The 13,250-nt window shown below is 45.6% G+C and overlaps 1 protein-coding gene across 2 annotated transcripts in view; it reads left to right on the top strand.

Moving 5' to 3' along the window:
- Window positions 1-11,702, top strand: part of UBA1 (ubiquitin like modifier activating enzyme 1) — a 47,633-nt gene extending 35,931 nt beyond the window's left edge. For both annotated transcript variants that reach the window (XM_053371800.1, XM_053371801.1), the window contains exons 11-26: window positions 33-209; window positions 529-636; window positions 958-1,038; window positions 1,120-1,275; window positions 1,618-1,783; window positions 2,528-2,724; window positions 3,089-3,153; window positions 3,478-3,673; window positions 3,763-3,837; window positions 4,707-4,896; window positions 5,324-5,412; window positions 5,676-5,768; window positions 5,879-6,070; window positions 10,657-10,758; window positions 10,858-10,958; window positions 11,044-11,702. In XM_053371800.1, the coding sequence (XP_053227775.1) occupies window positions 33-209; window positions 529-636; window positions 958-1,038; window positions 1,120-1,275; window positions 1,618-1,783; window positions 2,528-2,724; window positions 3,089-3,153; window positions 3,478-3,673; window positions 3,763-3,837; window positions 4,707-4,896; window positions 5,324-5,412; window positions 5,676-5,768; window positions 5,879-6,070; window positions 10,657-10,758; window positions 10,858-10,958; window positions 11,044-11,179 (2,124 nt within the window). In that variant the 3' untranslated portion in view covers window positions 11,180-11,702. The remainder of the gene's footprint in view (window positions 1-32; window positions 210-528; window positions 637-957; window positions 1,039-1,119; window positions 1,276-1,617; window positions 1,784-2,527; window positions 2,725-3,088; window positions 3,154-3,477; window positions 3,674-3,762; window positions 3,838-4,706; window positions 4,897-5,323; window positions 5,413-5,675; window positions 5,769-5,878; window positions 6,071-10,656; window positions 10,759-10,857; window positions 10,959-11,043) is intronic.
- The last annotated feature ends 1,548 nt before the right edge of the window (window positions 11,703-13,250 follow it).

Genomic DNA, 13,250 nt, shown 5'->3' with positions numbered 1-13,250 from the left:
CCTATGTCTGACTTCTCTCCCTTCCTTTTCAGGCAGATGCCAGTGAGGTTCTAGCTTTGGTCAAGGATTTGAATGAGCAAGCGGCACCCTCACTAAGACAAGAGCAGCTGAATGAGGATGTCATCAAAGAACTGGCCTTCCAAGCTACTGGAAACTTGGCTCCTGTCAATGCCTTTGTTGGAGGACTGGCTGCACAGGAAGTCATGAAGGTAATGCCAGGCTCCAGGAATTCACCCCAGATATTGGGGAAGTTGGCTAGGAGCTCAGGTCCTGGGTTCTCTTCAGAAATAATTTGTAGTTTTGCGTTTCCTATCATCATCAATTTCTTCTTCAACCAGGAGCTTTGTATTTGACTATTTAGAACAGCAAAATCTTTGCCTCAGTAATAGAGAGACCAAGGTGGATGACTTTGGCATGCAGTGTCAACCCAGCCCATGTCCTTAAATGGGACACCGGCCTCTTTGTAAAAAAGCCAAATGACCATGGCATAAGATATGACTGTCTTCCTCTTTCCTCACTCTCTTTCAGGCTTGTTCAGGCAAATTCATGCCTGTTACACAGTGGTTGTACTTTGATGCACTGGAGTGCCTCCCTGAGGAAAACAAGGATGCCCTGACTGAGGAGAACTGTACCCCTGTAAGCACTGTGGGGTTTGAGATGCATGCCAGGATTAGGAGGGAAGTTCATTTGAGGTTGTAAGGTTTAAGCCCCGGATAAGGAACATGTTTAAATTTCTGCACTGTTCTGATGAAAAGTGAGAGCTCTAAGGGTAGCAGGACCTTATGGGTGGTATTTTACATACAAACAAACTGGCATCTGATATGTACAGGAGTAAATATGCTGTAACATTGGCTGGAGTTTGTTTTTGGGGACCACAACAAGGTTGAGGAAATAGAGAAATCAAGCATTGGCTAGAAGAAGAGATGAAAGCTGTCTTTGTTTCCTCTCTCTTTATAGAAACACTGTCGATATGATGGGCAGATTGCTGTCTTTGGCAGTGACCTGCAGGATAAGCTGAGTCAGCAGAAGTATTTTCTGGTGAGTGCTAGTACCGTTTTCCTATGCCTTGGTCAGTGTCCCAAGCACCTTGTTGACATTTCTGCTCTTTCCCACTCTTAGGTTGGTGCTGGTGCCATTGGCTGTGAGCTGTTGAAGAACTTTGCTATGATAGGTCTGGGGTGTGGGCCAGGTGGAGAGGTGGCTGTAACTGACATGGACACAATTGAGAAATCCAACCTCAACCGGCAGTTCCTCTTCCGGCCTTGGGATGTTACAGTAAGTTCTGTTTATCTGCAGCTGCTTTTGCTGGGAGTGGGGTGAGTGACGCTTTAGAGGTCTGTGGTCTTCCACAGTACCTGTTCCATAAGCCCCAATGAACCCAACAATTATAAAAGATTGTACAGATATGACTTAGTGCTTGCTTAAGCCTTTTTCCTGAAACTTTGCTTGTTCTGGTACTGCATTCTGTGTCAGTTTCAAGATTCCTTGTTTGACCAATAAACCTATAATGAAACCGAGTCATAGTTATGTCTGAACATACAGAGCAAAAACAGTCACTGGGATGAAGCTCGTAGCTGTAGTGCTGTATCCACATTGTGTGACTTTCTGTCTGCCCAGAAAATGAAATCTGATACAGCGGCGGCAGCCGTGAAGGAAATGAACCCGAACATCCACATCACAAGCCACCAAGATCGTGTGGGCCCAGACACAGAGCGTGTTTATGATGATGACTTCTTTGAGAGCCTCGATGGAGTGGCAAATGCACTGGACAACGTGGATGCTCGTGTGTATCTGTCAGGGGTTGACTTGCTTACCTGTGCATTGCACACAGCTTTTTGCAGCTGATACATTTTCCTTGGTGTCAGCTGCAAGGCATCCTCACAGAGGATGGCTTCTCTGGCATTGTTCTTGCATTACTAGGCGGTGGATAAGAATGCAGTGAGAGTATTGGGAGTATAACTAAATAGGGGGAAAGGACAATCACTGTCTGGCCTCTTCACAGTCTGAACCAAACCCATTCATTATCCGAGGTGGATCCCATTATACAATGGTACCTTGGGTTACATACGCTTCAGGTTACAGACTCCACTAACCCAGAAATATTACCTCGGGTTAATATTACCTCAGGTTGAGAAGAGAAATCATGCAGCGGTGGCGCAGTGGCAGCAGGAGGCCCCATTAGCTGAAGTGGTGCTTCAGGTTAAGAACAGTTTCAGGGTAAGAACGGAGCTCCAGAACGAATTAAGTTCTTAACCCGAGGTACCACTGTATATGGGACTTTCTAAATATGAGTGGTTTGTATAAATGATCTTATATGCATTGTCAGCTGGTATATATTCCTGCAATAATACGTCCCTTTTCAGGGAGAGAAATTCAGAATATTATTTCTTCAAACACCTGGAAAACAATTTTCTCCCAACTAGTAGCGTTGGAAAACATTCCATTTCCTGTCTGATTCCCGTGCTGTTCTGGTCGGCAGCATTTTTCTGCTTTCTCGTGTAACCGCTTTCTCTCTCCTTTGAACTAGGGATGTACATGGACCGTCGCTGCGTCTATTACCGCAAGCCCCTGCTGGAATCAGGGACGCTGGGGACCAAAGGGAACATCCAGGTGGTGATCCCCTTCCTTACGGAGTCCTACAGTTCCAGCCAGGACCCTCCAGAAAAATCCATCCCAATCTGCACGCTCAAAAACTTTCCCAATGCCATTGAACACACCTTACAGGTCAGTTTGTATTCGGTTGCATTTGCAGTTTTCAAGGCAATAGTTGGTGTATTGTAATAGTTAGGAACCAGAATGCTGCCTGGGTTCTCAGCAGAATGAATTTGCTGCAGGACCTTGCATTTCAGTATGTTAGCCATATGTGACAACTGCATCTTGTCTCATAAAGGGGAAGCTGGATCCTGTCCCCATCTGGTTTTGTCTGCTGAGGCAGCATTTACTGCCATGTCTAATCTTATGTCTAGTTACTATAATTTTATGCACCAGTGTTGGGAGCAAAGTGAGCTAGCTGCTGCTGTGTACTATAAAACCTCCAATCTTCTCTTCCACCTAGAAATCATATATTTATTATCATTTATTTTGATAGTGGGCCCGTGATGAATTTGAAGGCCTTTTTAAGCAGCCCGCAGAGAATGTCAACCAGTACATCACGTGAGTAAAATGCTGTATTTGAGGATCTGAAAGTGGTCAGAGTTGGAGCCAAAGCCTTGCTCTGCACAACAGAAGATGCAGTGGATTGAGCACTGACCAGTAAAGTATAATGATGTGCACTAAATGAAACACAGGCATATGAAACATGGAGAACAGGCAGTTGGGGTGTGGCTTTGCAGTTTCTGCTCATTTCAAAACCTTTCAGAAGTCTGGACACATGGAAATTGCAGAGCCAGTTCTCATTTTCATCGGTATTTGGTTTTAACTATTTTTAATACTGAATTTTAAACAACTTCAATAATAATAGTGTTGATTTTTCTCCAGAGACTCCAAATTCATGGAGCGGACCCAGAAGCTGCCGGGCACCCAACCTCTGGAGGTGCTGGAAGCTGTCTACAAGAGTTTGGTGACTGATCGGCCCAAGTCGTGGTCTGACTGTGTGACGTGGGCTTGCAACCATTGGCACACTCAGTACAGTAACAATATTCGTCAGCTGCTGCACAACTTCCCCCCAAACCAGGTGAGCAAGTGAGGGTCCTTCTAGCAGTTGGAGGGGTAGGTTTTCTTAACTGCTTTCCCCTTTATAACACCCCCTCTGTATTCTTTCAGAAAACTAATTCAGGAACCCTCTTCTGGTCAGGTCCGAAGCGATGCCCTCATCCACTCACTTTTGATGTCAACAATGTAAGCACTGAGATGGGGGTGGAGAACTGGCACCGCTAACTAGAAGACAGGTGGGAGTGGGGAGGAGGTGGCAAGAGCTGGTTCCTGTCATATCTACTGTGCTCAAAAAGTTTACTAACCGTATTGCAGCTGCATTTAGTCTTGGTATTCATAGTTCTTTTAAAAAGGTTGAAAACTGGAAGTATGGCCAAAAGGGAGAGACACTTAGGCTACAATTCTCCTTTAGACACTGGGTTGTTAGTTTTGGAACGGGAAAGGAGCACATGGGCATGGGGTGTAGGGGAAGGAAGTGCTGGGTGCTGAAACCTTTGCAGAGCAAGAAGCTTTGCTAAAGCTGGGCAAACTCCAGTCAGCAACGTTCACTCTTAAGTTGCTCCCTCTTCAACTACCGTGAGTTAGACATGTGGTGGAGGACAGGTCAGAGTGGGAGAGGATGAATGGCTTCTGCTTTGTGCTCATGATGGCCTTATTTGAAGGTCAGAGAGAGACATTCCTCCAGGTCAGAGACACCCTGAACAGAATAGAACCATGCATGTAGCTTGAGTCTTTGCTGGAATTGTTCAGTTTGTTTCATGAAACTGTTATTCAAATCATCTCAGTTCCTCTGGCATATAAGGCAGCTTGTTCAGGGGCCCATGGGGTTAAACCTGAACAGAGGTGGTAGTGGTGAGTGTAGTCAAGTTGGGTTAGATTGTCTTTAAGACCATTCTACACGATCCCTTCTCTGTCTGTATTTATTACTTATTTACATATTATTGATTCAGATGAAAGAAACATGGCTTCTGGTCAGAGTGTGAGCATCACTTAGAGAATCTGGACTCTCAAGTAAACTAGGCTCCTGGCTTAACTTTCTGTCTTTGCCTCCTCAGCCCTTGCACATGGATTATGTGGTGGCAGCAGCAAACTTGTTTGCACAAACATACGGCATCACAGGCACCCGGGACAGGGCAGCCATAGTGGAGCTTCTGCGCCAGGTGCAAGTTCCAGAATTCACTCCAAAGTCTGGTGTTCGCATCCACATCTCTGATCAGGAGCTGCAGAATGCCAACGCCTCTGTTGGTAAGGCTTCCTAGAGTTGAGAGTGAAGTGGGCTGCAGTGGGGAGGCCTCTACCTTGATAGAGAAGTAGGGAATGACAGAAAGATAATTTGAACATTCTTCCTCCTAACAACTTCATATTTGTAGACCGGAGGGGTATCACATAAAGTATTTTCTGCCTGCTTCAATATTGTGCCAGATTGGATTTTTGCTTCCTGCCGAGGAAGACGCCTGCACAACCTGCTGAAACAACCTGTTTCAGTTCTCTTGGGTTGTGAAGCTTCTCTGAATCCTTCAAGCATCAGTGGTGAAATTTGGCTGCATAACTATGTTAGGGGAACTTTGCTGAGTGGGTGGGTCAGTCGGTGGATACCAGAGTTTACTGAAAGAGGAGGGTGACTTGAGGTTGTTGTTAACCTTTTCCAAGGCTCCTGTTTTCTTTTTCCCAGATGACAGACGGCTGGAGGAGCTGAAATCCTCACTCCCAAGTTCCCAGCAACTGCAAGAATTCAAGATGTTTCCTGTTGATTTTGAAAAGGTAAGGACTAGTTGAATTTCTTGGTGGCTAATCCCTAGTTTTACCTCCTGATTCCTTGGCAGGGTGGGATTGGCTGGAAATGGTCCCTAGGTTGCCATGTGGAAGTGCTTCTGGTGCCTAGTCTGGAAGCCTCCAGTCAAGTGCCTAGTCAAGCCTCCAGTGTGCAGCTCCCTGGGACATATGCGCCCAGAAGAGGTTCTAGGGAGGGAAGTGGTACGCTGGGACTATCACAGGGCTCAGTTGTCATTTTATTTGCATTTCAGGATGATGACACAAATTTCCATATGGATTTCATTGTGGCTGCATCCAACCTACGAGCAGAGAACTACGATATTCCTCCTGCTGATCGGCACAAGGTAGGCTTCCCTATTGGGTGTGAAGAGTGCAACCCTGGTCAGTGGAAGGAGGTGGCAGTAGTGTGGACTTGGCACTTAAGTGGGCTCTCCTACATCCTTTATCTCTTCAGAGCAAGCTGATTGCAGGGAAAATCATACCAGCTATTGCCACGACGACGGCTGCTGTAGTAGGCTTGGTGTGTCTGGAGTTATTCAAAGTGGTACAGGGCCACAAACAACTGGAGTCCTACAAGAATGGCTTCCTCAACCTGGCATTGCCTTTCTTTGGGTTCTCTGAGCCCATTGCTTGCCCCAAGAACAAGGTAAGTGGGGTGGCTTTTCCCTGCACCTCTTCTTTTGTTCACACCTCCCAACTTGCATTCTTTACCCCTTCTTTACAGAAGACACCAGCCGTTTAGCAATACAAGCATTGCTAAATTCTCCTGCAAGCAGGGGGAATATGTCTCCTTAGGGCAGTGGTTCTCAAAGGGTTTGGCAGGAGAGGGTGGCGGGATGATTCAAGGACAAGCAAAAGAATTTTCAAGCATTTCACTGTACAGTGGATGCTTAGGTTGCGAACGTGATTCATGCGGGAAGCACGTTTGCAACCCACAACGTTCGCAACCTGCAGTGCCGCGTCTGCACATGTTGTGTTTTGGCACTTCTGTTGTTGTTTTTTAAATAATATTTATTACTTTTAAGGATTACAAAAAAGAAAAAAGGAAAAGAAAAAAAGATAAAAAAGAAAACACAATACAATACAATGTATAAACAATACACAACACGACTCTAACACAATAAACTAAACAACACAAGGCAAAAACAATTTAAAACACACATCATACCTGTAATGGCTTTAGGGGTTGCTTGTGCGTAAGTTACTGCCGCTCTGGGCTAGGTTGCCTGGTTAAACCGTTTCTTTCTGGACAGCCATCCACTCCGTGGCTGTTCAGTCGCTAGCAGAATCCGTCAGTGGGCGTTTCTTGAACCTCTTCCAGCAAAGAAGTTCTTTGACGCCAAATCGCCACCTACTTTCCCTGCGCGGAAGTCTTCTGCGCAGGGTGGGTGTAGGCAGCGGAGGACCTGTGCTCTCCTCGCTGGTCTCCTGCGAAGAGTCCTGGAGCCTCCTCTCTGCTTCCCCCATCGGCCCCCCTCTATCCCTGGTGTTGCGCTGATTTTCTTCCCCAGCCGGAGACCTGCCTCTCTCCCTGCTTGGCCCCTCTCCAGCATTGCTGTGGAGCCTCGCCTCCTCCTCTAGTTCCGATGGCAGTTCCCTGACAATACCATTTCAATATCATATCTTACATTCACTTGTTTCAACGACCTCCTCACACCTCCCTTTTTGTATTCCACTTCTATTAATTGTTTTAGCAATTCCTTTCCATCTTCCTCTATTTTCTGTCATATAGTTGTCTTAACATATTTTAACCTTATTTTCCCTTTAATACTCCAATAATCTACTTGTACTTAATTCCTTCTAACATTTCTACTAAAGCCGTATAACTTCATTCCAACATTTTTCTAACACTCATTAATTTTACAATATTTCCATAAATAGTCTTTAAACTTTTTCCAATCTTCTTCCACCGTCTCTTCTCCCTGGTCTCGGATTCTGCCAGTCATTTCCGCCAATTCCATACAGTCCATCAACCTGGTAATCTTCTGTCCGAGGATCTTAAGTCTTTTCCAAGTCCCTTCTGCAAGTCTTCTTCATATTTAAACATGCACTTTACTTTGTCTTCTACTGATCCTATTTTTATTTTCCTTCCTTTGAGACTGAAGAGTAGATCTCGGGGAAACTCCCACCTAGAGATGATTTTATTCCTTCTCAACAGGGCAGCCAAATCTCCGTAGTTAAAACTAAGATCCAAAAGATATTTCGAGACGTCTTTCAAAATTTCTCCAAGTCTGAAGGCCCTCACAGTTTTAATCTCTTCTTGACCCAAGTCCAGGTCCCAAAAATCAGCAAATTCCTGTGTGAGGGGATCTATCAAACTTTCCTTCTCCAGTTCAGGTAGAGCTCTGATCCTCAAAATCTGATTTTCTTTAAATTCAATCATAGAAGGCATCAACGACAACAACTTTCTCCCTAGCCTTCTCCGCAGTTTGCCATGTCAAAGTAGATTCCTGTATCAATTTCTGAATAGTTTCTGTATTGGTGTTTACTTTTTGTCCCCAATTAACGATTTTGGTGGTTACCTTCTTATGGAGCTGTTCCAGTGAGTCATTTATCTTACTTAATGCAGCCGCTAAGGCCTCTTCTGTCGACATTCTTAACCGATTCAAGGTCAGTCCCAGAATCTCACAGCTTTTTATCTTGCAGCTGGAAATTCCCCCAGCTCAGCTCTTGTAACAGTTTCAAAGGCTTCCTCTAGAGGGAAACAGTTTCTATTTGTATTGGTCCTGTTAGACACAGTTCAAACAATAAAATTAGTTTCAATTTTCAGTTACTTTTACTCCTTTTTAAACGCAGACGGAGACAATGGAAACAATGTATTTCTCTTATTTAACTAGCTGTCAATGAGCGTTCTAAAGCACGTCATTCCTGCCGTCAGCCCGTTTCCAGGATCAGAGCGGTGGTATTTTAACTCTGTTCGCTCTCTCCTGCAGGTATATTCTCCTGCCACCGAGGGGGATTTAGTATTTTTTACCGATGGAAATTTAGTCCTTTACGATAGACTTTCCGCGACTTCAGCTTGCATCCTCATTGCTTCAATCTATTTACAAAAGGGGAAGGTGGACTTCCTGTTTTGGACCTCCCCGTTTCAACACCAAATTAAGACGTTTAAAAATCCAATTCTCCGCTCTACTCACGGGTAGTTGCTTTAAAATCAAATTGTCCACAGGAAAAAGTCAGCGCTCTCCGGCAACAGCTATGCGGCTTCGCTCCGTGGAAGAAGCAATCAATTCGAAGCACCGCGCCGCTCACCCCACGTCGCTCCGGATCCCCGAAACCGGGTTTCCCCGCGAGTAGGGGAGGCGCAAAAGGTGCCAGCCGAATCCCACGTTCACAGGCTTCACCCGCCTGTGATTTTTAGTAGGTCTCCGCCTTCGCCGTGGCGGCCAGACCCAAATTTCCACGAGGCAAATTCCTCCTGATCAGAGGAATTCCGCCATTACCGGAGGCGCCAACCCGGAAGTCCGTGCGTTTTGGCACTTCTGTGCATGCGCAAAGCACGATTTAGCACTTCTGCGCATGCGCAAGCACCGAAACCAGGAAGAAACCATTCCGGTACTTCCAGGTTCGGTGCGGTGCACAACCTGAAATCGTGCAACCCAAAGCGCCTGTCACCCGAGGTATGACTATAGTTTAGCAAAATATTACACACACAACCAGAAACTGCATCCATGCCTCTCTTCAGGAGTATTGGCTATTACAGTTCTTCATGACATACTGTTGTGAACAGGGATCGTCACCACTGACAAATACGAAAGATCAGAAAAGAGAAAAGTTTCTTTGTGTTGATGAGATGAAAGTTAGTTTGTCTCAAATTAGTAAAGGGACCCCTGACCATTAGGTCCAGTCATGGTCAACTCTGGGGTTGCGGCGCTCATCTTGCTTTATTGACTGACAGCTTCCAGGTCATGTGGCCAGCATGACTAAGCCGCTTCTGGCGAACCAGAGCAGCGCACGGAAATGCCGTTTACCTTCCCGCCAGAGTGGTACCTATTTATCTATTTGCACTTGGACGTGCTTTCGAACTGCTAGGTTGGCAGAAGCAGAAACCGAGCAACAGGAGCTCACCCCGTCGCGGGGATTCAAACCGCCAACCTTCTGATCGGCAAGCCCTAGGCTCTGTGATTTAACCCACAGTGCCATCTCAAATTAGACCTAATATAAATGAGATTACCCAACAAAAACAAGCTCACACCTCTAATTGAGTTTGTATACATTCTTACGGTACATGTGTAAGAGGCTCGTTTATGTTTATATTTTGGGAAGAATTTGTGCTCTTCTGTAGCTGCATTGCTTTATACTTTCTGGGGGCCGCCTGATGGTTTTACAAAGTAGTCGTGTTCTGTGTTATAAATCAGGCACTGCTAGGAGGAGTTTCTCCCCCCCCCCCCAACATATTCTTTATCAATCAAATATTCAGTGTGTCGTGAGCATATTCTGAAAGTGTGGCCCAGTGAAAAAAGTTTGAGAACTACTGCTGTAGGAACTTGGGAGGTGGGGAAGGAAAACCAACATCAGCTGAAGCCTTTCAGCACTCAGGTGAAATTCCAAAGAGCTTCTGTGTGGCTGCACTTCCAAGTACAATAATATTTTAAAAACTTCTTGCAGCTCAACATTTCAGATTTTTTCTTTTTTATATACTAGTTTCTCTGCTTTCACGAGGCAAATCCATTGGAGGAGGGCATTCCTATTACTGTCACTTCACCATGTTTAGGGGGTGTTACATAGGCGGGGAGGCCCTGGGAATTTTTTTATTACTGTATCCAAGAAAATGCATTAAACAATTTAAAATATTAGAACAAAGAGATATACAGTCATACCTTGGAAGTTGAACGGAATCTGTTCTGGAAGTCCGTTCGACTTCCAAAGCATTCGAAAACCAAAGCACAGCTTCTGATTGGCTGCAGGAAGCTCCTGCAACCAATCAGAAGCCCTGCCGAATGTTCAACTTCCAAAAGAACGTTAGAAAACTGGAACAGACTGGAACAGGTGAGTGTCCATGCCCACTCTTCAGAAATAATACCTGACTGCAGGTGCAGAATCCCTTTTTTGTATGGGGTAAGAGAAGTGTGCACATACGTATGTCCCATCATGCAGACAAGTGATCTTCCTGTGGAGGGCCTGATTGCGGAGGCTCAGCTGTAGAGACAGGATCCTAGGAACATGAAGGAAACTTTTCAGGTTTAATGTCTGTAATTCCCAAAATCTATGTTTTTTGCCCCCTCTCTTCAGTACTACAACACTGAGTGGACTTTGTGGGACCGTTTTGAGGTGCAGGGCATCCAGGCTGATGGACAGGAGATGACCCTGCGTGAGTTCCTGGCCTATTTCCAGGTAAGCGCTGGGGAGTCCAGAGCCGTTCCCTGTCAAAGTAGCTTAGCAGTTGCAGAAGTTTTTTAGTAATGGAAGTGAAATGCTTCTTGTCTTATGCAGAAGGAGCACAAACTGGAGATCACAATGCTGTCCCAGGGAGTCTCTATGCTGTACTCCTTCTTTATGCAGCCAGCCAAGCTGAAAGAGCGGCATGACCAGGCGTATGTATCATTTGGCTATGCTTAGGCTAAACAAAGGTGGACAACTTCAGCCCACGCTTTCTCTGACCACTGTCCTCTCCCGTAGGATGACTGAGATTGTCACCAGAGTCTCAAAGAAGAAGATTGGTCGCCATGTGAAGGCCCTCGTCTTTGAGCTGTGCTGTAATGACGACAATGGGGATGACACAGAGGTGCCCTACGTGCGTTACACCATCCGCTAGGGGCTCCTTTGCTAGCACCAACCACCTGCCTGCCACGGACTGTTAGTGCAGGGAAGGGTCCGCCTCCCTTCCTCACCCTTCACTGTTAAAGTGACTCAAAACATGAAATAATGTTTATACCCTTTTAGGATTCCCTCCCCGCCCCCCGGTTGTTTTTGTCTCCACCAGGGCTTGGGAAATGCTCCACTCCTGTGGCCCCACCCTCCCATTCCTTGCAGTTATGTCATGTTTTTGAGGCGCCTTAAACCCCCCCCCCCCGGTCCTTCAATGTTAGTCGTGTTGTGTTTTGGCTCCTGCACCACCACCACCTCCCCCCTTCACCACTCTCTGGTAGTGGAGGCTGCTCCCTCCCTCATTCTATTCTGGAGAGGGGGCTTGTAACAGGAAATGCCCCCTCCTCGTCTTCTGAGCACTGGGAGGCCTTGCCCTGGCTGGCTTTGGGGGGAGAGGATGCGATGGGCCGAGAGCGTAGGTCAGAACTGGTAAGAGAAGTAAATGAGTCAATAAACGTTTGCAAAAGCCAGTGGTCCTTTATTGCTCAACCAAGGAACTCAAGAGGGATTGTTGGTTGCATGTAACTTGGAACTGTGACCATTGTTCAAATGCCTGGAGTTCTCAGGCTGCTGCTAAAAAGTGCATTGATAAAGCTGTAGACTAGGGTGGATAGGATAGGCCTGGACTGATAACTCCTGATTTTCAGTTCCATGCAAGCAGTTTGTGTTTCCTTATAGACAGCTTTTTAAATGTACTGCTGCTTTCTGAAGACACCCCCTCCCCAATCCACACGTGGAAATGTGTGTGTGTGTGTGTGTGTGTGTGTGCTTCTGCTTGCTTCTGAAGTAGCAGAGTGAAGACTACACTGATGTTTTCTTGAAGCTCTCCAGTGTTGGGAGAACGTGGCGATCTTTTCCAACAAAAGAGATTGAGTAGCAACCATGCATAGTTGTGGCAGAACATTACCCGTATTGCGTTTCCACCATATGTCACACCCAAGAGGCAGGTGGCCTAGTTTCAGAATCATAGTGAAACCATTAATAATGCTTCACTCAAATGCAATGAAGTTTAACAGGGAGAACAATTCTCTTCGCAGAGGATTTCTTCCCTCTTTGGCTTGATGTTTGTACTGGGCCTTCCACATTGAGGTTTAGGGAGGAACCTTCAAAACAGTGCTCCTTTTCGGGGGGGGGGTGATAGAGCATCCCTTCATGTTGAGGGTGGTAGAGGACCACTGGTGTGCATGGGGCAGTTTTGTCAGAGCTATTGGCACCAACTGATAGCTTTCTCCCCTTCAAATAGAACTACAGGAACCTTATATGAGCTTAAGGAGCCCATTAGTTTTGCATTCCCTCAAATCTTTTTGAGGTATCTATTTTATCCAGAATCAACTGATTTGTCTTCAGCAATGCTTTATCTCTCCTATCGGTCATACATGCTTATTACTAAATTTGGGAATGCTCAGCAGAGCTTAGCCTCTAGCAGATTCCCAGTTAGGTTTGTAGTGGAGAATTAAAATTATTATGAAGCTGCTGCACCAACACCCCACCCTGCATGCTTCAGGACAAGGGTAGAATGTGGCAAGTCAGGTGAATTTTGTCTCCATAGGTAAATAAGACAAGCAGGTTTCTGGGTTGGTCCATGGATATGGATTGCTCCAGAAGCATCTTGCATCTTTCATCTCCAAATTGGATAAGGGACAGTCTAGTCAGTCAGCCATCTATGACTGGTTCCTCGACTTTACAGATTATGTTCTGTGTGAAGAATCAGTTTTCATTTATATATGCTTCTGGGTTCACTTGTATCCAAAAGTCTACCATAAGGTAGAACTCCAGAGTGCTGTGGGAGGTGGAGAGTTTTTGACCACGGAAAAGAGAAGGGGCAGTTCTTATTCATGCCATTTTGACCTGGGAGCATTCTAGTGGGTCCCTTGTTCAAGGAAAACTATGGACAAGACACTGGCCTTTATAGCTTAAAGTTGCAGAATTTCAAGTTCGTACATTTGGGGTAAGGGTTAAAAGAAATGTATTAACATCTTTTGAATTTAGGTAGTGTTTTTATTTCACTTTGACTCATC

This window comes from Podarcis raffonei, chromosome 17 (genome assembly GCF_027172205.1).
Source record: "Podarcis raffonei isolate rPodRaf1 chromosome 17, rPodRaf1.pri, whole genome shotgun sequence".
NCBI lineage: Eukaryota > Metazoa > Chordata > Lepidosauria > Squamata > Lacertidae > Podarcis > Podarcis raffonei.
This window is presented reverse-complemented; position numbering and strand designations above follow the sequence as displayed.